Source organism: Ailuropoda melanoleuca, chromosome 13, assembly GCF_002007445.2.
Source record: "Ailuropoda melanoleuca isolate Jingjing chromosome 13, ASM200744v2, whole genome shotgun sequence".
NCBI lineage: Eukaryota > Metazoa > Chordata > Mammalia > Carnivora > Ursidae > Ailuropoda > Ailuropoda melanoleuca.
Window position 1 is genome coordinate 74,862,437 of NC_048230.1, and position 24,163 is coordinate 74,886,599.

General features: G+C 37.4%; 1 protein-coding gene across 6 annotated transcripts in view; it reads right to left on the reverse strand.

The window, feature by feature from the left end:
* Positions 1–24,163, reverse strand: part of RNF24 (ring finger protein 24) — a 79,735-nt gene that overhangs the window by 9,848 nt on the left and 45,724 nt on the right. For all 6 annotated transcript variants that reach the window (XM_034639763.1, XM_034639762.1, XM_034639766.1 and 3 more), the window contains 3 exons: positions 8,018–8,167; positions 4,638–4,680; positions 2,110–2,151 (listed from right to left, as the gene is read on the reverse strand). In XM_034639763.1, the coding sequence (XP_034495654.1) occupies positions 2,110–2,151; positions 4,638–4,680; positions 8,018–8,167 (235 nt within the window). The remainder of the gene's footprint in view (positions 1–2,109; positions 2,152–4,637; positions 4,681–8,017; positions 8,168–24,163) is intronic.

Below are 24,163 nucleotides of genomic sequence, written 5' to 3' on the forward strand. Positions count from 1 at the left end.
AATATATTAACTTATTTTCCTTCTTTAAGAACCCATTACATATAAAACTAACATCTCTTTGAATAACTTCCCCTAATCATTTTTCTCTTCTCTTCCTCCATGTAACAACTATGTGTCCTCAAACCCAGTGAAACACCTTGTAGTACGCATAAAAATCCATGAACAACATGGTGTTTAGTTTAGTTTACATATGTCATATAAACATCTATATCACTTCGTGACTTGTTTTTGGATCCCACTAGAGATCTACCCCAATTGATACACTGATAGAGCTCAGTCCTTAATTTTGCCAACATTATAGTACCTCATTGTACTGTGTCAGGTTTCCTTCCTTCCCTCCCTCTCTTGGTGGATAATCTTCCAGTATTTCATGTTGTATTTATTCACTCACCACTGATGGACATTTTGCTTGTCTTTTTCACTATTGTAATTATTTACTAATAACAGTATCCATATTGAAATTCCACATGCTTACACAGGACCAAGCTATGTTACTACTGTATAATTAGGCTACCGGAATGCACACATACACACAAAAGTCTGACAAAATAGTTTCATCACCAAGAAATGCAACTAGAAAGGACCAAATGAATTACAAAAAATACCTGATTTCCTCTAGAAAAAAGCTGAGGAGCAAGGTTAGGCTATCCTAGCTACCAGTTTCAAATAATGGGGATCAGTAGCTGGTCAGACTCAGGAAAACTGGAATGGGTAGGTGCAAATGGGATATTAACTCTGATATATAATGATGCAACACAACATACTCATTCAAGATAAAGATCCATTCTAAACTAGTGGGTCAGACCTATGAGGAAGATTTCTGCTCCTGAGGAACCTGGGTGCTTAATATTGGTAACATGTGTCAGAATATAATCTTTACATTTATGGTCCTCAAAGAGACCCCAAATAGAAAAGAGATCATCCTCTATTACTTCATGTTAATTTTGGGAAAATTTAAAAATCAAACAGTAAATAAATAAATAAACAAATAAAAATCAAACAGTAACTGATGCTTTGGGTTTAATCCAAGGGTAGGTCTAAAATGCTGTAACATAGCAACTCTTTGATAAAAAAATATGCAGAAAGAGCAAGGGAGCAGTAGACATTTTCAAAGCATTTGACAATAATATAAATCATTCTTTTCCTTTTTTTTCAAGATTTTATTTATTTATTTGATAGAGCACAAGCAGGGGAGTGGCAAGCAGAGGGAGTGGAGAAGCAGGCTCCCTGCTGAGCAGGAAGCCCAATAACGGGGCTTGATCTCAGGACCTTGAGATCATGATCTGAGCCGAAGGCAGTCACTTAACCGACTGAGCCATCCAGGCACCCCTAAATCATTATTTTATTATTATTCAAATAGTTTCACAAATTAACGCTTTGAAGAGACTAGCAATGAAGCTGCCCCACAATTAAATTATATAAGACAGATATTATAATGTGCAGCTTTCCAAGTCCTTGTTTTACAAACCAATTCAAACACTTGGAGAGGAAGGAAGAAAAGGGCCCTAAAATTAAAAATTCTGAACAACTGTAGTCCGAGATGACACAAGGAGTAAAATGAATAAGAATTCTTACAGGCAATGTGTCTGAAGGTGTACAGCAAGATCACACACACCTGGGAACCAACCATGCAACTTCATCAGTAGACAACTGCGAGGAATCCTATCTCCCCTTACATTCTTCTCTATTGTATCTTCTTGCCTCACCTCCCCAAACCCCCACGAAGTAATCACTCTTTTGTGCCATTTATAAGAAGGGATTACTAGGAACATTTTCAAGAATGAAATCAGTGCAAGTTCATCTTGAGTAGAGAAACTAATTTATATCTGTCCCCTCACATCAGGGATAGCACACAGCATCCCTACTGCTATGAAATCTTACATCACCACCATCTCTATTAAAAAATCTTCTCACAATTAATCTTCTGTCTTAAAGTCATCTCATAATTGATTTTTATGTGACCTCACCCTCAAATATTCTATTAGGCAGATCAAAATAAGCCTAACTTTTTTTAACTTCTGGAAATAAAGATGGTTAAGCATACCACAGCATACTACTACTATTAGCTAATAGCGCAAGAGAAGATTAAAATACTTATAAGCAACTTACCTCATGTAAATTCAGTTCTTTTACTTTCTCTTTTAATATAACCTGTGAGACAAAAAAAATGTTACATCCATTTAAATCTGTAATTAAAAAATTTCTCATTATACTCAAACATATTTTTCTTTTATATATGTAGCTCATTTCTCCTCCTATTCAATATTGGAGCAAATCTCTTTCATATTGAGACAGAACATTTTAGCATATTTTTTTAGCAACATTTTTTTAACTTGAGCAGTGATGCGATATTCTCCTGAAAAGCAATTTTAAAATCCCTTTGAGTATAGATTAAATTTCAGAAAAAGACATAAATACATGCTCATCTGGACTAAGTGCTAACTTAGGAGGAAAATAAATGAGGTTTACTCTCATGATTCACTAAACTACAGTATTAGCTGATGGGAACTATTAATTTATAAAAGATTAAAAAATAAGGTCAAGCTTAATTTTGCAAGTTTTGCTTATTTTTATAAATCATTATTGTCAGAAAATTTTAGCTCTACCCAAAGTCATGTAAATGAACTTAAAATTCACCCAGGTGCTATCCCTAACCTGATTTTGTGGTGACTGGATACCAGTTAAAAAAATGACAAGTGATAAGAGGGCAGCAGATTACTATTTAAAAAGAAAATTTCCAGGGGCGTCTGGCTGACTCAGTTGGTAGAGCATGTGACTCTTGATCTTGGGGGTTGTGAATTCAAGCCCCACGCTGGGTGTAGTGATTACTTAAAAAAATAAAATCCTTAAAAAAATAAAGTAAAAATAAAAAAATAAAATTTTGGAGAATAAAACCTTATTAGAATTATATGTCATCTTAAAGTGAAAAAGTAGGCAAGTGAAATTTGGGTGAAAATCTCCCAGTTTTGAATATCTTTTTTTTTTTTTTAAAGATTTTATTTATTTATTTGACAGAGATAGAGACAGCCAGCAAGAGAGGGAACACGAGCAGGGAGATTGGGAGAGGAAGAAGCAGGCTCATAGCAGAGGAGCCTGATGTGGGGCTCGATCCCATAACGCCGGGATCACGCCCTGAGCTGAAGGCAGACGCTTAACCGCTGTGCCACCCAGGCGCCCCCCAGTTTTGAATATCTTACACTGTTGAACCAAAAATGGTTTTCAGGGTAAGTCACATTTTCAGAAATCACAACCAAAAGCTACCAACCAGGGGCATCTGGGTGGCTTAGTCGTTAAGCGTCTGCCTTCAGCTCAAGTCATGATCCCAGGGTCCTGGGATCGAGCCCCACATCAGGCTCCCTGCTCAGTGGTAAGCCTGCTTCTCTCCCTCTCCCACTCCCCTGCTTGTGTTCTCTCTCTTGCTGTCTCTCTCTGTCAAATAAATAAATAAATAAATAAATAAATAAATAAATAAAATCTTCAAAAGCTACCATCCAGCTATGCAGGGATGTACTAAATTTCCAATTCAGTATATTTTAAAGGCCACTTTACTGTCTATCTTGTTACTCTATTAATTCTATCACTCAATTTCACTTGTTAAATGACCATCAAGGCCAATTTTACTTTCTAGTTAGCTTATATACAAATATAGGTTGTCAGGTTTATGATAATACTGAGACAAAGGGATTCATTAATTTAGAAAACTAAAACATTCAACTCTATGAACCTCACATGAGACCTATGGGGAAGAGCATGGGGTTACCTATGAACATCAGTGTGGACATCTAAGGAACTCAACAATGAGCTCAAATTTCAAAGAGACATAAACAAAAGATGGACAAAGAAATAGGTAATCCTAAAATGGTGACATGGTCCTGCAGCATCAGTGTCAGCAAGGTTAAAGACCCAAATAAACTAAAACTTACCTCACAACTTCACAAAAACAGACAAAAACCAAACCAAACAAAAACAAAATCCCAAAACCAGAAAGGAAAAAACAAAACTAGGGACAATAAAAATAATTTCATACTTTGGGCCAAAAGAAAATTAAGGAACACCTAGGCCCACTGTTTGGTTAGTGGTAAATTGTTAATGGATGACACATGGAAGAAAAAACAACTTTTACTTGGCCATCAAGAAAAGCTGTTTATTCCCTTAGAGAACAAATCAGTAAAGGAATGACAGTACAAAGGGTAGGGATTAAGAGCAATGACCCAAGTATTTAGACTTCTGGTGGTGTGACGTGAGGAAGGAGATGAGATCACTATAACGCAACTGTTCACCTCTGAGGAACTGGCGTGTCTTCTAACGGAAGAGGTAAAAAATTCATTTAATAGAATCTCTTCACTCCACTAGATTAACAGTAACTTTAAGGATTATAAAGCATAGCATCTCCCTTTAGCAGTGTTGGCTAAAGTTCCCTATTATATTATTATAGTATCTGAACTTCAAATAATAAGAAAAAAAATACTTAAAGTGAAGTTGATCTATTTTGTTCTGCAAACTGGAAGCGAAATGCTAAAATGAACACAAGTAAATCCAGTCCCAGTTTAACATATGAGTGGAAATCCAAGTTCTCATTTTTTGGTAAAAACAACAACAACAAAAAAATCAAAGCCAATCTGAAGTAAATATCTTACCTGTTTGTAGGCATAGAATTCTTTGTGTGCTTGATGTCTTAGCCTAAAAGACAGAAATGATCAACGCAATATTGAGGTCTCCAATATAACAATTTGATAAACATCTTAAACAGATTTTTTATATTAATTTATACCAACTGATATTAGTTATATCATTTATGGTTTAAAATCCAAAATCTTTATTCTGAAAAACACCCAAATGGCATATCTGTTACCATGTTATGAGAAAGTAGTCAAAGAAACACAAAATGTTATCCAAATGTTAAGTTCAAGTGAAATCTCATTAAAACAAAATCTTAATACAACAAATATTTTAATGAAGAAACCTCAGTTCTATTTATATTGGTGACAGTCCACTTGTTTTAATAATATTTAGCATATTACATTTTTTCTTAATTTAAAACATTTAAGTGTAACATCCATCTACTAATATACAAAAACCTTAAGAATACAGCTAAATGTGTGGCACCTGGGTGGCTCAGTCAGTTAAGCGTCTGCTTTTGGTTCAGGTCATGATCCCAGAGTGCTGGGATCAAGCCCCACATCGGTCTCCCTGCTCAGTGGGGAGTCTGCTTCTCCCTCTCCTTCTGCCCCTCTCCCCATTCCCCTGTTCATGCTCTCTCTCTCACTGGCTCTCTCTCTCTCTCACTGGCTCTCACTTTCTCTAAGAAATAAATTTTAAAAATCTAAAATAAATAAAAATACAGCTAAATGTTAAAAACATATATATGTGCGTACACACACACACACACACCAGTGTAACTATCGCCCAGATCAAGATATAGAATGTTTCCAGGACCCCTGAAATGACCCCTCCCAGTCAGTATCTACCACTAAGAGGTACCCACTATCCTGATTCCTATCATTATAGATTAACTGTGCTTGTTTTGATATTTGATATGTACTTTTTGTGTTGGGTTCTTTCAGCTAACAATTACTTGTGAAATTCATCCATGAGGTTGCAGTTTTTTGACTGACATATGGTGTTTCACTATATGAATATAAGACTATCCATTACACGGTTGATGCATATTTAGGTTACTTCCAGTTTGGGGCTATTATAAATAAAGCTGCTACATAAATTCTACATATCTTTCAGTGGACATATAGACTCAGTTCTGTTGAGTATATGCCTAGAAGTAGAATTGCTGGTCAAAACGCTTGTACTGGTTTCTCTTCCTAGATGTGATGCACTAGAGCTCTAGCTGTTTCACATCTTTGCCACCACTTGGTAGGATCAGTTAAAAAAAGTTTAGCCAGTCTGGTAGGTATTCAGTGGTATCTCATTTCAGCTTTAATTTGCATTTCCCAAATGATACTCAGAACCCTTTTATAAAGCTTATTGTCCATTTGGATAACTTCCTTTATAAAATGCCTGTTTGAGTCTTTAAAAAATGAGTTGCCTTTTTTTTACTGATTTGTAGGAGTTCTTTATATGTTTCAGATGCAAGTCCTCTCTTGGGTCTATGTACTGCAATTATCTCCTACTTTGTGGCTTGCATTTTCATTCTCTTGATGGTATCTTTTTTTTTTTTTTAAGATTTTATTTATTTACTTGACAGAGGGAGAGAGAGCACACAAGCAAGGGGGAGCAGCAGGCAGAGGGAGAGGGAGAAGTAGGCTCCCTGCCGAGCAGGAAGCCCGATGTGGGGCTTGATTCCAGCACCCTGGGATCATGACTTGAGCTGAAGGCAGATGCCCAACTGACTGAGCCACCCAGGCGCCCCTTGATGGTATCTTTTGATGAACAGATTTTAATTTAAATTAAGTCCCAATTTATAAACTCTTCCCAATAATATCAGTTCTTTTTGCACCCAGTTAAAGAAATCTTTGCCTACCCCCAGATCAGGAAGATATTCTCTTGTGTGTATTGTGAAAACAATTTGTTAGTTTACCTGTCACATTTAGGTATCTATCCAAAATTACTTATGATCCATCTGAAATTAGTCTGTCTTTATGATGTGAGGAAGGGGTCAAGATTCTTTTCCTCCACATGCAGATTTTCATTTGATTCATTTATTTAAAAGACCCTATTTTCCCTATTGCAAATCGGTGGCATATGTTGTAAGTCAGATCCAATATGCAGGTCTGTTTCCAGAGTTCTATTCCATTGGTCTATTTGCCTATTCCTGTATAAACTGGGATGAATAGTGTCAAAAATTCATGTCTGCTGGAACCTCAGAATGCAACCCTACTTGGAAATAGAGTCTTTGTCGATTATTTAGTTAAAATGAGGTCACATTAAATTCAATTATGACTGGTATAGAAGTAGAGAACATACAGACACAGGGAGGAAGACCAGGTGAAGACAGAAACAAACTGAAATCATGCAGGTACAAGCCAAAGAACATCAAAGATTTCTGGTAACTACCAGGAACTAAGGAAGAGGCAAGGAAGGATTCTCTCCTAGAGCCTTCAGAGGGAGTATGGACCTGCTGACACCTTGATTTCAAACTTCTAACCTCCAGAACTGTGAGATTAGAGTTCTGTTATTTTTAAGCCACTTGGTTTGTTATAGCAGCCCTGGGAATTGAATGCACCTGGTGTCATTACCACATTAGTTGTTTTTTTTTTTAAAGATTTTATTTATTTGTCAGAGAGAGAGAGAGCGCATAAGGAGGAGGAATGGCAGGCAGAGAGGGAGAAGCAGGCTCCCTGCTGAGCAAGAAGCCTGATGTGGGACTCGATCCCGGACCCTGGGATCATGACCTGAGCCAAAGACAGACACCCAACCGACTGAGCCACCCAGGTGCTGTGAATATTGAGTGTTTTATGTAGATAAACACCTGACCAAAGGAGCTTAAAATCTTAAGAGACCACAGAACCTGTTTAAAGCCTCAGATCTTGTCTTGGACATTGTTTTCTGATCCCTAATAACTTTAGCTAAGAATGATGCAACACCCTCCTTGAAAAGATATCCTGAAATCTGTGAATGTAGATTAAATCTTGGGAATAGACAATGACATAAGTGTGCCTGGACCAGGTGCGAATATGTCAGAAAAATAAATGAGGACAATTTTCTTCTATAGAATAAAACATTTCATCAGTAGGTAGGATTGAAGACTTTATAAAGGTGTTTTACTGATTAGTAACTAACTCACAGAAGGTTAAAATGTTAAGGAACCTTAATTTTAGAAAATTTGCTAATTATTGGGGTGCCGGGCTGGCTCAGTCAGAGGGGTGTGCAGCTCTTGATCTTGAGGTCACGAGTTTGAGTCCCACACTGGGTGTAGAGATTGGTTAAATAAATAAGTACACTTTTTTTAAAAAGAAAATTTGCTAATTATCACACATACAATTTTTTAACATAAGGGCAGAAAGCTGATTTATAATTGATTGTTTAACGTATTCTGAAGTAACATAGAATGAAAACTGATTACCTAATCAAATAGCAACAGAAGAGTAAACTAAGGATGAAGACAAATATAGCAGTGCCAAAAACCACAATATATATGTTGAGAGGCAGATTCTGGAATCCAATATTAGGCATCCTGAAGTTGTAATGTGGGAAATCCGAGCTCATGGATGAACTGTGGGGGAAGAAAAGAATGGGAAAAAATTAGGTTATAAAGACTAAGAACCAAGATAGCACTATCTTTGTATGTATACAAGGCAACAATTTTATTAAGACCTGACCATACCTGAAGCAAGTATGATAAACAAAGAGTTAATATTCTTGCCATTCATCCACTTATCATGCCACAAATATTTACTGAGTACTACTATGTACCTGGCACTATTCTAGAAGCTTGAGATCCTACCTAAAAAACTTTTACAAGTTACATTTACTCATAAAAATGTATTTCACTGGGATGCCTGGGTGGCTTAGTCCATTAAGTGTCTGACTTTGGCTCAGGTCATGATCCCAGAGTCCTGGGATGGAGTCCCACTTTGGGCTCCTTGCTCAGTGAGGAGCCTGCTTCTCCCTCTGCCTGCCACTCACCCTTCTTGTGCTCTCTCTCTCTCTCTGACAAATAAAAAAATAAAATCTTAAAAAAAAAAGGTATTTCACTGAAATAATGCCAGGAATCAATAAACATATGAAAAAGTTCAACTTCAAACTGCTCAGTCTCTCCACTCAGCTTGAAGTCTGCTTCTCCCTCTCACTCTCCCTCTGTGCTCTCTCTCAAATAAATAAATAAAATCTTTAGAAAAATAGAGGAGCAGCATTAATAATGGTAAAATACTGGAAATAACACATCTCACAAGAAGGTAATGATTAAATAATTAGTTGAATCATGTTACAGTATTATGAGGTCATGAAAATCTGTTTCAGTAAATTTTAATGTCAAGGGCAATATAAAGCTATATGGGAGGAGCGCCTGGGTGGTTCAGTGGGTTAAGTGCCTGGCTCTTGATTTCAGCTCAGGTTGTAATCATGGGGTCATGGGATTGAGCCCTGCAACAGGCTCCACAATCAGGGGGCGGGGTAGTCTGCTGGAGATTCTCTCCCTCTCCCTCTGCCCCTTCCGGTCACATGTACTCTCTCTCTCTCAAATAAATAAATAAATGTATTTTTAAAAGATTTTATTTATTTATTTGTCAGAGAGAGAGAGAGAGTGCGCAAGCAGGGGAAGCAGTAGGCAGAGGAGGAAGCAGGCTCCTCGCTGAGCAAGGAGCCTGATGTGGGACTCGATCCCAGGACCCTGGGATCATGACCTGAGCTGAGAACTGACTGAGTCGCCCAGGTGTCCCTAAATAAATAAATCTTAAAATATATATATATGGGAAAATTAAGCAGACTGTATATAAAATATCCCAATTTTGGAAAAGGTTGAAAAAAAGGTATACATACTGGTGTATGTGTGTGTATGGCAGAAAAAAGCCTGAAAGCCAACATGTCAAAATGTTAACAGTGGCTTGTGGTTTACTAGTCATTTTGATTTTTTTTTTAACTCCCTTTATTAAGGTAGGCCCTGTTCTAAGCATTTTACTGGCTTTATTTTATCTTCACATAATACCTACCTCTATAGGTAGGTACCATAGTATCTCCCATTTTATAGATAAGGACACCAAAGCTTAGAGAGTTTTGGTTACATAGTCATGGCTGACCAAGTATGTATGGGAGCCAAGCCTTCTCCAACTCCAAAGCCAGTGCACCCACAGCCTATATGCTCTATGGTCTTTCTCTTGCATTGTTTTTCTAATCAGAAAACAGCAAATACTGCTTAAACATTAAAAAAGAGGCTATTTCTGTCAATTTGTTTGGTAATACCAATCACCACAGAGTTCAAATTCCATGAATAGAGGTTGCCCTCTCCATTAGATGATGAGCGTTAGTGATAAAATGGCTCATCACACCTTTTCACTAGAACTTTTCTTGTCATTGTGATTCATTACAAAAGAAAGAGCAACTGCCAGGCCTGATTATCAAGACCACATATTGATAACTGAATTATAACAATGACTACTGCCAAAATCAAAGCAAAACAAGACAAAAACCTACCAACACTTCTACCTATATGTATATAATGTAAATTTAAAAAGTGTTTACAGATTTTTAATGTCTTTGTTGGTTCCCAGAAGAGTATACTGAGATGCTTACTGGGTGTATCTAAAATCTAATGAGTTATTACTTTAAAAAAAATTATTTGAGAGAGCGCGTACACACACAAGCATGGGGAGGGACAGAAGGAGAGGGAGTTCCCCACTGAGCATGGAGCCCGACCCAAGGCTCAGACCCAAGGCTCCATCCCACAACCCTGAGATTATGACCTGAGCTGAAATCAAGAGTCGGCACTTAACTGATTGAGCCACCCAGGTGCCCCACGACTTATTACTTTTACTTATTACTTACTAATTTCGAGCTTCCAATAACTTATACCAGGAAGTCAACAGCCGCAAAGGACAACTTTATCCCATGGAAACTCTTCTCTGAGAACTTCCAAACATAAATAATGGGTAATATTTAGTTGTGAACCTTTAGCCATTTTCTGCAAGTGCTTTTTCACTCAGATACATAATTTCCTTTTTCCTAAACTCAGATCATCTTGGAGGGGAGGAAGGAGTTAAGGAGTACTTTATTGAATATATCTAACACATACATTAGAGAGCTGTAAGAAAATTATAGCTGCACTAAACTTAACTCTTAATCTCCACATCGATGAGAGGGCCTCACTTGATAACCCTTGCTACAGTTAAGAATCAGATGGCTGCCCTTCAATCCCTTAGAAATATCCCTCACCAGACAAAGTAGGCTTGGTAAAAGAACTCTCACCTTAGGAAATAAGAGATTAAACATCCAGGCTGGAAGGGCAAATAGGAAACAGGCAAACAGAAAGTGGTATTGTAGACAAAGGGACAGGTTTGCAGTCAGCAACTCTGGATACTGTTCCCAGGATATCACTAGCTAGATGTCAGTAATTGGTCCATCTATACCTTAATTTTCTCATCTTTCAAGTGGAACAATGCCTATTCTATCGTCTTTAAGGGATTCCTGGAAGGATAAAATAAGACCACAGATACTGAAGTGTCTGAAAACTCTAAGACGACAAAATACTAAGGTTTTAGTGAGTGTGTGTGCGCGCACGCGTGCACATTTTGGCAGGGACAAGGAGGAGGGTGACATTAAGTAAAAGAACATAAAAGAAGCCCTGACAAAGATCAAGTCTCTGGAAAGGATGTCACCAAACCAAGTGCTTCTTTCTCAGGGAGCTCCTCTGCACAAGCTGCTGATCTGGTCCCCAGAGGCAGGAACTGGAAACTTATTTCGGCTAAAGGCAGCCATCAGTATAGGCCAGCAGAGAGTATGTCAGTGATGTGAGAATGTTGCCCTGCGGGAGTCCTTGCACTGGGCAGCAAACTCAAGGACAAACTTGAGGAATTCTGAGCAGGTGCACAGGCATGCAGAGTTTAGAGGTAGCACTGTCATTAGAGTGAAGACATCTACCTCAGTGCTCCTGAAACTTGGCTGCTGAGATTTTTCTATGAGTTCTCCCTCCTTGGCAGGGCCTTACAACCTATTACCAGAGGGGTGGGGTTGGCAGAGGATAGCTGATGCAGAATACATTTTAGGAATTTTCTCCCATTCTTTTGGTAATTTAATTGCTTAGCTACAATTGAAATGTTGGCCCAATAATCTAAATAGATGGTGTATTATCCCAAGATGTTAATCCTAGTCCAGTAGACACTTTTTTTTATATAATATTTTCATCATGATATCTTTTCAGCATGAGTATTAATCTTTTAAAATAAGGTCATTTTTAAAAAGAGAGCCACTATTGGGGTGCCTAGGGTGACTCAGTCAGTTAAGCAGCTGACTCTTGATTTTGGCTCAGGTCATGATCTCAGGGTTGGGGAGATCAAGCCTCATGTCAGGCTCTGCGTGCAGCAGGGAGTCTGCTTAAGATTCTCTCCTGCTCCCTCTGCCCCTCCCCCTCACTCTCTAAAATAAATGAATAAATCTTAAAAAAAAAAGAGAGCCACTATTATCATCCTAGTAATAAGCATACATTGTTATTTAGGTATTACGAATGTAAAAATTATTTAGGAACTGCTCCTCGTGGGAGCGAAGAGGATAAATAGAACAGACAATGTACTGCTGGATCTTGGCATTTCTGATTTCATTCACATGAAAACCTTTTCCCTCCTTATGAAATTCGTAGCTTCTGATATCTCTAGTCTCAGTCTAAATTTTAAGTCATCTAATCAGGTTATTTAAAAAAAGATAAGAGGGGCGCCTGGGTGGCTCAGTCTGTTAAGTGCGTATGCCTTCAGCTCAGGTCATGACGTCAGGGTCCTGGGATCGAGCCCCGCATTTGGCTCCCTGCTCAGCAGGGAGCCTGCTTCTCCCTGTCCCGCTCCTCCTGCCAGTGCGCTCTCTCTGTCAAATAAATAAAATATTTAAAAAATAAAATTAAAAATTAAAAAAGGAAGGAAAAGAAAGAGGTGGGAAGATCTGAGTATTTTATGGGCAGTGAGATTTCTCACCAATATACAAAAGGGACAGAGTACGAGATTTGGCTGCATAGAGGACCTGGGTTTAACACAATGCACCACAGCCAGAAAGGCTACAGCAGTGTTTCTTGAAGTGTGTTTGGTAGCCACATTCTTCCTAGGCCAGCTCCTGTTCCCTGGACAATACCACATCATCCTCCAGTCGTTAGCACTCTACTTTTGCTTTAAAAATGCTCAGAAAAAAAACGGTATGGAGGTTCCTCAAGAGGTCAAAAATAGAGCTACCCTATGCCCCAGCAATTGCACTGTTACGTATTTATCCCAAAGATTCAAAGGTAGTGATCTGAAGGGGCGCCTGCACCTCAATTTCACAACAGCAATGTCCACAATAGCCAAACTGTGGATCATCACAAATCAGCCCTCAACAAGAACAGAAAGATCAAGATCAAACCAAGCATATTTTCAGACCACAACATTATGAAACCTGAAGTCAATCACAAGAAAAAATTTAGAAAGACCACAAACATAGAGCTCAAAGAACATCCTACTAAAGAATGAAAGGGTTAACCAGGAAATTAAAGAAGAAATAAAAAAGTACATGGAAGCAAATGAAAATGAAAACACAATAGTCCAAGGCCTTTGGGATGCAGCAAAGGCAGTCATCAGAGGAAAGTATATAGTAATACAAGCCTTCACCAAGAAGCAAGAAAAGTCTCAAATACACAACTGAACGTTATACCTAAAGGAGCTAGAAAAGGAACAGCAAATAAAGCTTATAGCCAGCAGAAGAAGGGAAATAATAAAGATTAGAGCAGAAATAAACGATATAGAAACAAACAAACAAAAAACCAGTAAAATAGATCAGTGAGACTGAGCTGGTTTTTTTTGCAAGAATTAATAAAATTGATAAACCCCCAGCCAGACATATCAAAAAGAAAAAGGTCCCAAATAAATAAAATCACGAATGAAAGAGATCACAACCAACACTACAGAAATACAAGTAATCATAAGAGAATAGTATGAGCGATTATATACCAACAAATTGGGCAATCTGGAAGAAATGGACAAATTCCTAGAAACATACAAACCACCAAAAGTGAAACAGGAAGAAATAGAAAATATGAACAGACCCGTAATGAGCTAAGAAATTGAGTCAGTAATCAAAAATCTCCCAACAAACAAAGTCCAGGGTCAGGTGGCTTTGCAGGGGAATTCTGCCAGCCATTTAAAGAAGAGTTAATACCTATCCTTCTCAAATTGTTCCGAAAAATAGAAATAGAAGGAAAACTTCCAAACTCATTCTATGAGGCCAGCGTTACCTTGATTCCAAAACCAAAGACCCCACCGAAAAGGAGAATTACAGGCCAATATCCCTGATGAACATGGATGCAAAAATTCTCAACAAGACACTAGTAAATCGAATCCAACAGTACATTAAATGAATTAATCACCATGATCCAGTAGGATTTATTCCTGTGCTGCAGGGGTGGTTCAATATTCACAAATCAATCATCGTGATACATCACATTAATAAAAGAAAGGATAAGAACCATATGATTGTCTCAATAGATGCAGAAAAACCATTTGACAAAATACAGCATCCATTCTTGATAAAAGTAGGGATAGATGGAACATACCTTAACATCATAAAGGCCATATATGAAAGACCCATGGCTAATATCATCCTCAACTGGGAAAAACAAAGTTTTCCCCTATGGTCAGGAACAAGACAAGGATGTTCCCTCTCACCATTATTATTTAACACAGTAATGAAAGTCTTAGTCTCAGCAATCAGACAACAAAAAGAAAGAAAAGGCATCCAAATTGGCAAGGAAGAGTCAAACTTTCACTATTTGCAGATGACATGATACTCTATGTAGAAAGCCCAAAAGGGGTACCTGGGTGGCTCAGTCAGTTAAGCGTCTGCCTTTGGCTCGGGTCATGATCCCAGGGTCCTGGGATCAAGCCCCATGTTGGGCTTCTTGCTCAGCGGGGAGTCTGCCTCTCCTTCTCCATCTGCTTCTCCCTCACCATCTATCTCTCCCTCAGCTCATGCTCTCTCTCAAATAAATAAAATCTAAAAAAAAGAAAACCCAAAAGACTCCACCAAAAATTTGCTAGAACTGATACATGAATTCAGCAAAGACACAGGATATAAAAGCAACATACAGACATCTGTTGCATTTCTATACACCATTCATGAAGTAGCAGAAAAAGAAATCGAGGAATCAATCCCATTTACAATTGCACCAAAACCCATATGATATCTAGGACTAAACCTTACAAAGAGATAAAAGATCTGTACTCTGAAAACTATAGAACACTTATGAAAGAAATCAAAGAGGACAGAAATAGAAAAACATGCCATGTTCATGGATTGGAAAAACAAACAATGCTAAAATGTCTATACTACCCAAAGCAATCTACATATTCAATGCAATCCCTATCAAAATACCACCAGCATTTTTCACAGAGCTAGAACAAACAATCCTAAGTTTGTATGGAACCACAAAAGACTGAATGGCCAAAGCAATCCTGAAAAAGAAAACCAAAGCTGGAGGCATCACGATTCCCGATTTCAAGTTGTATTACGAAGCTGTAGTCGTCAAAATGGTTTGGTGCTGGCACAAAAACTGACACATAGATCAATGGAACAGAACAGAGAAACCAGAAATGGACCCACAATTATATGGTCAACTAATCTTCGACAAAGCAGGAAAAAAAAGCTAATGGAAAAAAGACAGTCTCTTCAACAAATGGTGGTGGGAAAACTGGACAGCGACATGCAGAAGAATGAAACTAGACCAGTTTCTTATACCAGACACAAAAATAAATTCAAAATAGATTTTGAATGTAAGACAGGAAACCATCAAAATCCTAGAAGAGAAAACAGGGAGCAACCTCTTTGACCTTGGCCACAGCAACTTCTTACTAGACACATCTCCCAATACAAGGGAAACAAAAGCAAACATGAACTATTGGGACTTCATCAAGATAAAAAGCTTCTGCAGAGTGACGGAAACCATCTACAGAACTAAAAGGCAGGCTATAGAATGGGAGAAACACATTTCAAAGCCTTACATATTGTCTCAAATGCCATTTTCAGCTTCTGCGGAAGCCTTCTTGCAATAATCTAAAAGTTTCAGTTCCCAAAATATTCAGTTCCCAATTTCTTTTTCTCTTTATTAGCTTTGAGATAGAATTTATGTACTATGCAATTTAAATGTACCTTATTTTAAGTGTACAATTCAATAATTTTTAGTAAATTTAGAGTTGTGCAATCAACATGATAATCTGATTTCAGATTAGTTTTATCATCCCCGAAGGAAAACGCACCCATTAGCTGTCATTCCCTATTCCCGCCCCCTGAGGGAACTACTAATCCACTTTGTCTTTTCTGGACATTTTATGTAAGTGGAATCATACAATTTGTGTCTGGCTTCTTTTATTAATGTCTTCAAAGTATAGCCTATATTAGTACTTTGTTCCTAATTTTTATTGACAAATAGCATTCCATTTTATGGATAAACTACCTTTTCTTTATTCTCTTACCAGTTGATGGACATTTGGAGTGTTTCTACTTTCTAGCTATTATGAATAATGCTCCTATGAACATCCATGTGAAAATTTTGTGTGGACATATGTTTTCACTTTTCTTGGGTATATACCTGGGGTGTAATGCTGGGTAATATGATAGCTTTATGTTTAACTTTTGAAAGAGCTGCCAGACTGTTTTCTAAAGTGGCTGCACCATTTTACAATCGTAGTAGCAACGTATGAGGGTTCAAATTTCTTCACAACCTCCCCAAACTTTTTTGCTTTTAGCCATCCTAGGGGATGTGAAGTGATATCTCATTATGGTTTTACTTTGCATTTCCTTAATGATTAGTGATGCTGAGCTTCTTTTCATGTGCATTTGGCCATTGTATATCATCTTTTGTGAAATACCTATTCAAACCCTTTGCCCAACTTTATAGTGGGTTATTTTTTTATTATTCAGTTGTAAGAGTTCTTTACATATTCTGGATACAAGTGCTTTATCAGATCTATGGTCTGCCAAACTTGTCTCCCAGATATGGGCTTGCCTTTTCACTTTAATGGTGTCTTCTGAAGCGTAAAAGATTTTAATTTTGATGTTTATCAATTTTGACTTTTATTGTTTATATTTCTGGTGTTCTAAGAAATCTTTGATTCAGCGTCTGTTTTCTTTTACGAGTATAATATAGTTTTAGCTATATAATCTTTTAGCTCTATGATCTATTTTGAATTCCTTTTGTATATGGTGCAAGGCAAAGGTCTAAAGACATTTTACATGTCTTAGTTGGATACCTAATTGTCCCAGCACTATTTGTTGAAATTGCCCCATTGAATTGCCTTGGGAGCTTAACAGAATATCAGCAGACTATAAATGTAAGGATTTACTTCTGGACTCTGAATTATTTCATTGATCTGTCTAACTTTATTCCAGTATCACACAGTCTTGATTACTATAATTTTGTGGTAAGTTTTGGAATAAAAAAGTGAAGTCCTCCAACTTTTTTTTTAAATTAAAGATTATTTATTTATTTATTTGACAGAGAGAGCAAGAGAGAGACTGCGCACACAAGTAGGGGGAGCAGCAGGCAGAGGGAGAGGGAGAAGCGGGCTCCCCGCTGAGCAGGGAGCCCAAAGTGGGACTTGATCCCAGGACCTTGGGATCATGACCTGAGCCAAAGGCAGACACTTAACAGACTGAGCCACCCAGGCACCCCTGACTCTGTTCTTTTTCAGTATTGTTTTGACTATTTTGGTTCTTTGTTATTTCAAAGTTACAATCAGCTTGTGGATTTCTGCAAAAAGCCAGTTGGGATTTTGAAGGAAACTGCTTTAAATCTATAAATTTGGGAAGAATTACCATGCCAATAATGCCCTCAAATGCATGAATACGGAATTTCTCTACATTTATTTAGATTGTTTTTTATTTTTTAAGCCATGTTTTATAATTTTCAGTGTATGAATCTTGCACTACTTTTGTTAAATTTATTCCCAAGTATTTTATTCTTTTTAATGCCATTGTGATTGGAATTGTTCTTTTTAATATGTTGTGGATAGTCCAATCTTTATATATAGAAATACACTGATTTTCTGTATAATGATCTTATATCCCGTGACCTTACTGAACTCATTTATTAGGGTTTTTTTGTTTTTTTGTTTGTTTTTTTTTTCTCTTGGAATCCTTGGCATTCCCTGTATCTTGGATCACTTTGTGAATAAGGCAGCTTTACATCTTCTTTTCTAATCTAAATGCATTTTATTTTTCTTTCCTGACTGGACTAGAATCTCCAGTACAATGTTGAAAAGAAGCTATGAATGCAGACATCCTTTCCTTGTTCCCAGTCTTAGAGGAAAAACATTAAGTCTTTCACCATTAATTATGATGTTAGCTATAGGATTTTATGTAGAAATTTTATGTACAAGTTTCTTCTATTCCTAATTTGTTGAGAGTATTTACTCATAACAGTCTATTATGTTAATTGTTTTCTGATGTTAAGTTAACCTTGCATTTCTGGTGTTAATCTCAGTCACAATCATTTTTATATGTTTCTGGAATCAGTTTGGTAATATTTTCTGGAGGACTTTTGCAGCTATCGTCATAAAAGATATTGGTTTGTGTTTTCTTGTGATGTTTTGTTTGGCTTTGGTATCATGCTAATAACTCAGGATACCAGGGTATCATGGTTAGAAAACATATTGTTCTCACAGAATGAGTTGTGAAGTGACCTTCTTCCTCTATTTTCTGAAAGAGTTTGTGAAAAGTTGGTATTATTTCTCCTTTAAATGTTCAATAAAATTTAGTAAGGCCATCTGGGCTTCTGCTTTTCTTTGTGGGAAGACTTGGTAAGGTTTTCGATTTGTTTACCTGTTATAGGTCTATTCAGGATTTTTATTTCTTGAGTCAGTTCAGTAATTTGGGTATTTCTAAGAATATGCCCATTTCATTTACATTTAAAAATTTACTGATATAAAGTTGTTCATAGTATCCCTTTATAATTCTTTTAATTCTTTGTAAGACTGGTAGTGTATGTCCTCTTTTATTCTGGATTTTAGTAATTTGTATCTTTCTTTTTACTTGGTCAGTTTAGGTCAGAGGTTGTTAAACTCAGACCCACGGCTTATTTTCACATAGTCTACAAGTAAGGAATATTTTTCACATTTTAAAAGGTGTGCTAAAAAAGCAAACAAACAAGAATATATGACAGGGGCGCCTGGGTGGCACAGCTGTTAAGCGTCTGCCTTCGGCTCAGGGCGTGATCCCGGCGTTATGGGATCGAGCCCCACATCAGGCTCCTCTGCTATGAGCCTGCTTCTTCCTCTCCCACTCCCCCTGCTGTGTTCCCTCTCTCGCTGGCTGTCTCTACCTCTGTCAAATAAATAAATAAAATCTTTAAAAAAAAAAGAATATATGACAAAGACCATATGTGCCCTCAAAGCCCCAAATATTTACTATCTGACCCTTGATAGAAAAAAATTTACCAACTCTTGGTCTAGCTAAAGTTCTCAATTTTGTTGATCATTTCAAAGAACCAACTTTTAATTTTGCTGATTTTCCTCCATGGTTTTGTATTTCATGGAGTTCTAGTCTGATCTTTATTACATCCTGCCTTCTACTTGTTTTGGGGTTGGTTTGTTCTTTTTCTAGTTTCTTATAGTGGAAGCTTAGGTCATTGGTTTGAATTCTTTATGCTTTTCTAATACAGGCATTTACAGCTATAAATTCCCCCTCTAACCTCTGCTTTAACTAGGTCCCATTAATTGTTTACAATCATCTAAGATCTGATTTTTTGAGCAATAATTTAATAAAAGTAATTTATACAATTTATAAAAAGTCAAGTAGCAAATGATTATTACAAAAGTGATACCTTTGAATATAACTTTCAAAATTTTAGTCTGTCACAACTTAAGAGTACATACCATGCATATGCTTAAACATTTTTGACATGAAATTCACATAACAAAATTAATCATCTTAAAGTAAGCAATTTCATTGGTATTTAGTGCCTTCACAATGTTGTGCAACCATCACCTCTATCTAAGTCTAAAACGTCTCATCATTCTAAATTTAAAGGTATCCTGTATCCATGAAACAATCATTCCCTACACCTTCCCTCCTCCCAGCCCTGGGAGCCATCAAACTATTTTCTCTTTCTGTAGATTCACCTCTTCTGGATATTTCATATCCAGAAGATATGATAGATAGATAGATTCATATGATATATGACCTGTGTATCTGATTTCTTTTTAGCACGTTTGTGAGGTTTTTATCCGTGTTGTAGCATGTGTCAGTACTTCATTTCTTTTTATGGCTAAATAATATTCCACTGTATGTAAATATCAGTTTGTTTATCCATTCCTCCATTGATGGATATTTGGGTTCTTTCCATCTTTTGGCTACTGTTAATAGTGCTATGAGCATTTGTATACAAGAATTTGCTTGAGTATCTGTTTTCAGTTCTTTTGGGTATACTCCTAAAAGTAGAATTAGTGGGTCATATATATTTCTATATTTAACCTTTTGAGGAACCGCCAAACTGTTTTCCACAGTGGCTATGCCATTTTACATCCCCACCAGCAATGTACAAGGATTCAACTTTCTTCACGTTCTCACCAACATTTATTACTTTCTGTGATCTTTATTTTTTAAAATACCTATTCTCACAGGCATAAAGTGGTATTTCACTGAGGTTTTGATTTGCATTTCCCTAATGACTAATGATGTTGAACCATTTTGTGTGCTTATTTTATTTGTCTATCTTCTTTGGAGAACATATGTTTAAGTCCCTAGCCTATTTTTTAAACTGGGCTGTGTTTTTATTGCTAAGTTATAAGAGTTCTTTCTGTCTTCTAGATACTAAACCCTTATTAGACACATGATTTACGATTATTTCCTCCCACTGTGTAGTTTTCTTTTACTGTCTTGATAATGTCCTTCAATGTACAAAAAAATTAAATTTTGATGAAGTCAAATTTATCTTTTATGCTTTTTTTTTTTTAAAGATTTTATTTATTTATGTGACAGAGAGACAGCCAGAGAGAGAGGGAACACAGCAGGGGAGTGGGAGAGGAAGAAGCAGGCTGCCAGTGGAGAAGCCTTATGTGGGACTTGATCCCAGAACGCTTGGGATCATGCCCTGAGCCGAAGGCAGACGCTTAACGACTGCACTACCCAGGCGCCCCGTATACTTTTTTTCTTTTGTGGCTCATGCTTTTGGAGTCATACCTTGGAAACTATTGCTAAATCCAAGGTCACGTAGATTTACCTTTATGTTTTCTTCTAAGAGTTTTCTAGTTTCAGTTCTTAATTTTAGGTCATTGGTCCACTTTGAGTTAAATTTTTGCGTAGGATATGTGAAAGGGGTCCAACTTTATTCTTTTGCATGTGACTATCCAGTTGTCCTAGCATCATTTGTTAGACTATTCTTTCCCCATTGAATGAATCTTCACACTCTTGTCAAAAATCAATTGGCCATAGATGGTTGGGGTTTATTTGTGGACTCCCAAATTTATTCCAATGGTCTGTGCCAGTACCACATTGTTTTGATTACTATAGTTTTGTAGTAAGTTTTGAACTGCGAAGTGTAGGTCTTCCAACTCTGTTCTTTTTCAAAACTGTTTTGGCTTTTTGGGGCCCTTTACAATTCCATTAGAATTTGAGGACTGGCTTTTCTATTTCTGAGAAAAAAAAAAAAGAAAAGGAAATTTTGATAGAGATTACACTGACTCTATAGATTGCTTTGGGTAATCATCCCATTAATTTGGTTTGCATTGATTCTCAAGTGGACTTGCCCTATTGGAGATGCACCTATGGGGTGTGGGGTTGGGGGGCTTGGTGTAAGCAGTGCTGGTCTCCACTTGGTGCTGTTTAGCTCACTGAGGTTAGTCCCTGCTGATGGGTGGGTTGGGGGGGCAAAATGCTGTCACCCCGCTCTCTCATCCCAGAGATGAGAGTTTGTGCTTGCCACTCTTCAGGAATCGCTCACAAACAAACGCCCTTCTTGTGTCCCCGGCTTCTGTCAGATCCTTGCTTTCACCCTGTCTGTGTCAGAGTGGTCTGCCTGCCAGGTGGCACCATGCTTCTGTGTTTTATCTCAGGTGTGCAGCTGGGTTTCAAAACTTCAAATTCTAGGGACTCCTGTAGGTGTGGACCCACACTGATCCTCTGGGGGAGGGTCTTGCCATGCTTTTGCCATTTGCTGGCCAGTCCTGGTAAAGCACTTGCACAACCATGTGTATTGGTTTAGAGTTTATGGAAAAGCAGAGCTAAAAAGCCAGCACCCAGGCTCACTGCCCTCAGCCAGCAACCCTGCTCTTATGCCCGGGAACAGTGCAGCACATTGACACCACTCCTTCTTGCAACCCACGGTATCCTCACTCCATACTGTCCATTCCCGCATCTCCACCCTCCTTCCCCACTGGAGCACCTTTAAGCCAGGCATGACCCTGGTGGCGATGGACTTCTAAAACTTCAGATTTTGCACTCCACTGCTTCTAATACCTTGTGGTAGTCTCCATAGCAGGGCTCCCTCCTCTCCACAGCACCTGCAGTACTTATCTCCCTCAAATCAACAATCCGCAGCTCCTACCTTCCGCAATTTTACTTTTGTAGACTTGCAGATTTGTTCTCTCACTCCCTTTTTTGAATTTTAAAACATTTCCCCCTAACTGATATTTTATTGATATAATTGTAGATTCATAGGCAGTTGTAAGAAATAATAGATCCTTTGTATATTTTGTCAAGTTTCCCACAGTGCTAACATTTCACTGTATAAAATCACAACTGTATTGGGGCACCTGGGTGGCTGAGTTGGTTAAGTGTCTGCCTTTGGCTCAGGTCATGATCTCAGGGTCCTGGGATCAAGTCCTGTGTTGGGCTCCCTGCTTAGCAGGGAGTCTGCTTCTCCCTCTCCCCCCGCCCCTTCTCCCTGCTCATGCTCTCTAATAAAATAAATAAAATCTTATAAATATAACTAATATATAGTTGTGATTTTTTTAAACTGTAACATCACATACAGGGAATGGACACTGATATAATCAATCTTATTCAAATTTCCCCAGTTTTCCTTATGCTTGTTTGTGTATGCATGTATGTGTGTGTGTCTACCACCGCAGATACTGAACAATTCCAACACCAGGAGGATCCTTTTATGACAACACACTCTGCCCTTCACTTTCAGTACCTAACCTCTGGCAATGACCAATATGTCCTCCAAGTCTAAAATGTTGTCATTTCAAAAATGATATATAAATGGAATCATAAAGTATGGAACTTTTTGCATTTTTTTTTTGCACTCCGCATAAATCCCTGGAGATTCATCCAGGTTGTTTCATGTATCAATAGTTTGTTCCTTTTTATTCCATGGTTATATATGTACCACAGTTTAACCATTCATCTGCTGAAGGACATCAGGGTTGTTTCCAGTTTGGGCTATTACCAAAAAAAGCTACTATGAACATTTGGGTAAAACACACTTCTAAATAACCCATGGGTCAAAAAGAGGTCTCAAGGGTTATTTAAAAAAAAAATACAGTAAGTTGATTGAAAATGGAAATACAATACATCAACATTTGGGGGACACAGGTAAAGCAGTACCCAGAGGGAAATTTTTAGCACTAAAATGCACACATTAGAAGAGGAGGACCTCAATTCAATAATCTAAGCTCCACATCAAGACTCTAGAAAATGAGCAAAATAAACCCAAGTTAAGTGGAAATAAGGAAATAATAAAGAGCAGAAATCAATGAAATGAAAAACAGGAAAATGATAGAGAAAACCAATGGAAAAAAAAAAGCTAAGCTTGTTCTTTTAAAAGATCAATAAAATTGACAAACCTGTAGCAAAAATGATCTGAAAAAAGAGAGATGACAGCAATTACCCATATCAAAAATTAAATAGGAGGTATCACTACAGATCCTGCAGCCATCAACACGATTAGGACATACACACATATACTTAACAACCTAAATAAAAAAGACCAATTCCTCAAAAAACACGAATATAAACACAAAAATTCATGTGTCTCATGAATATAAACACAAAACACAAAAATTCTCAACAAAATTTAGCAAGTAGAATTCAGCAATTTATAAAAAGAATTTTACACTAGAACCAAGTGGAGCTTATTCTGTGGATGTAAAGCTGACTTTATATATATGTATATTTTAAAGATTTTACTTATTTATTTGAGAGAGAGAGAGAGCAAGAGAGCACATAAGCAGGGGGAGCTGCAGAGGGAGAGGGAGAAGCAGGCTACCCCTGAGGAGGGAGCCCGATGTGGGGCTTGATCCCAGGATTCTGGGATCATGACCTCAGCTGAAGGCAGACACCTAACTGACTGAGCCACCCAGCCGCCCCAGTTGGCTTAATATTTTTTTTTAAAAAGTCAATGTAATCACCATATTAAATAGCTAAAGAATTAAAAAAAATCACGAGACCAAAATAATTGATGCAAAAGAAAGCATTTGACAAAATTCAACATCCACTCAATATAAAAACTCCCAGATATATAGAAGGGAACTTCCTCAACTCGATAAAAAGCATTTACAAAAAACAAGCAAAAATCAAACAACATAACAAATAAGTTTGTTAAAAGGTA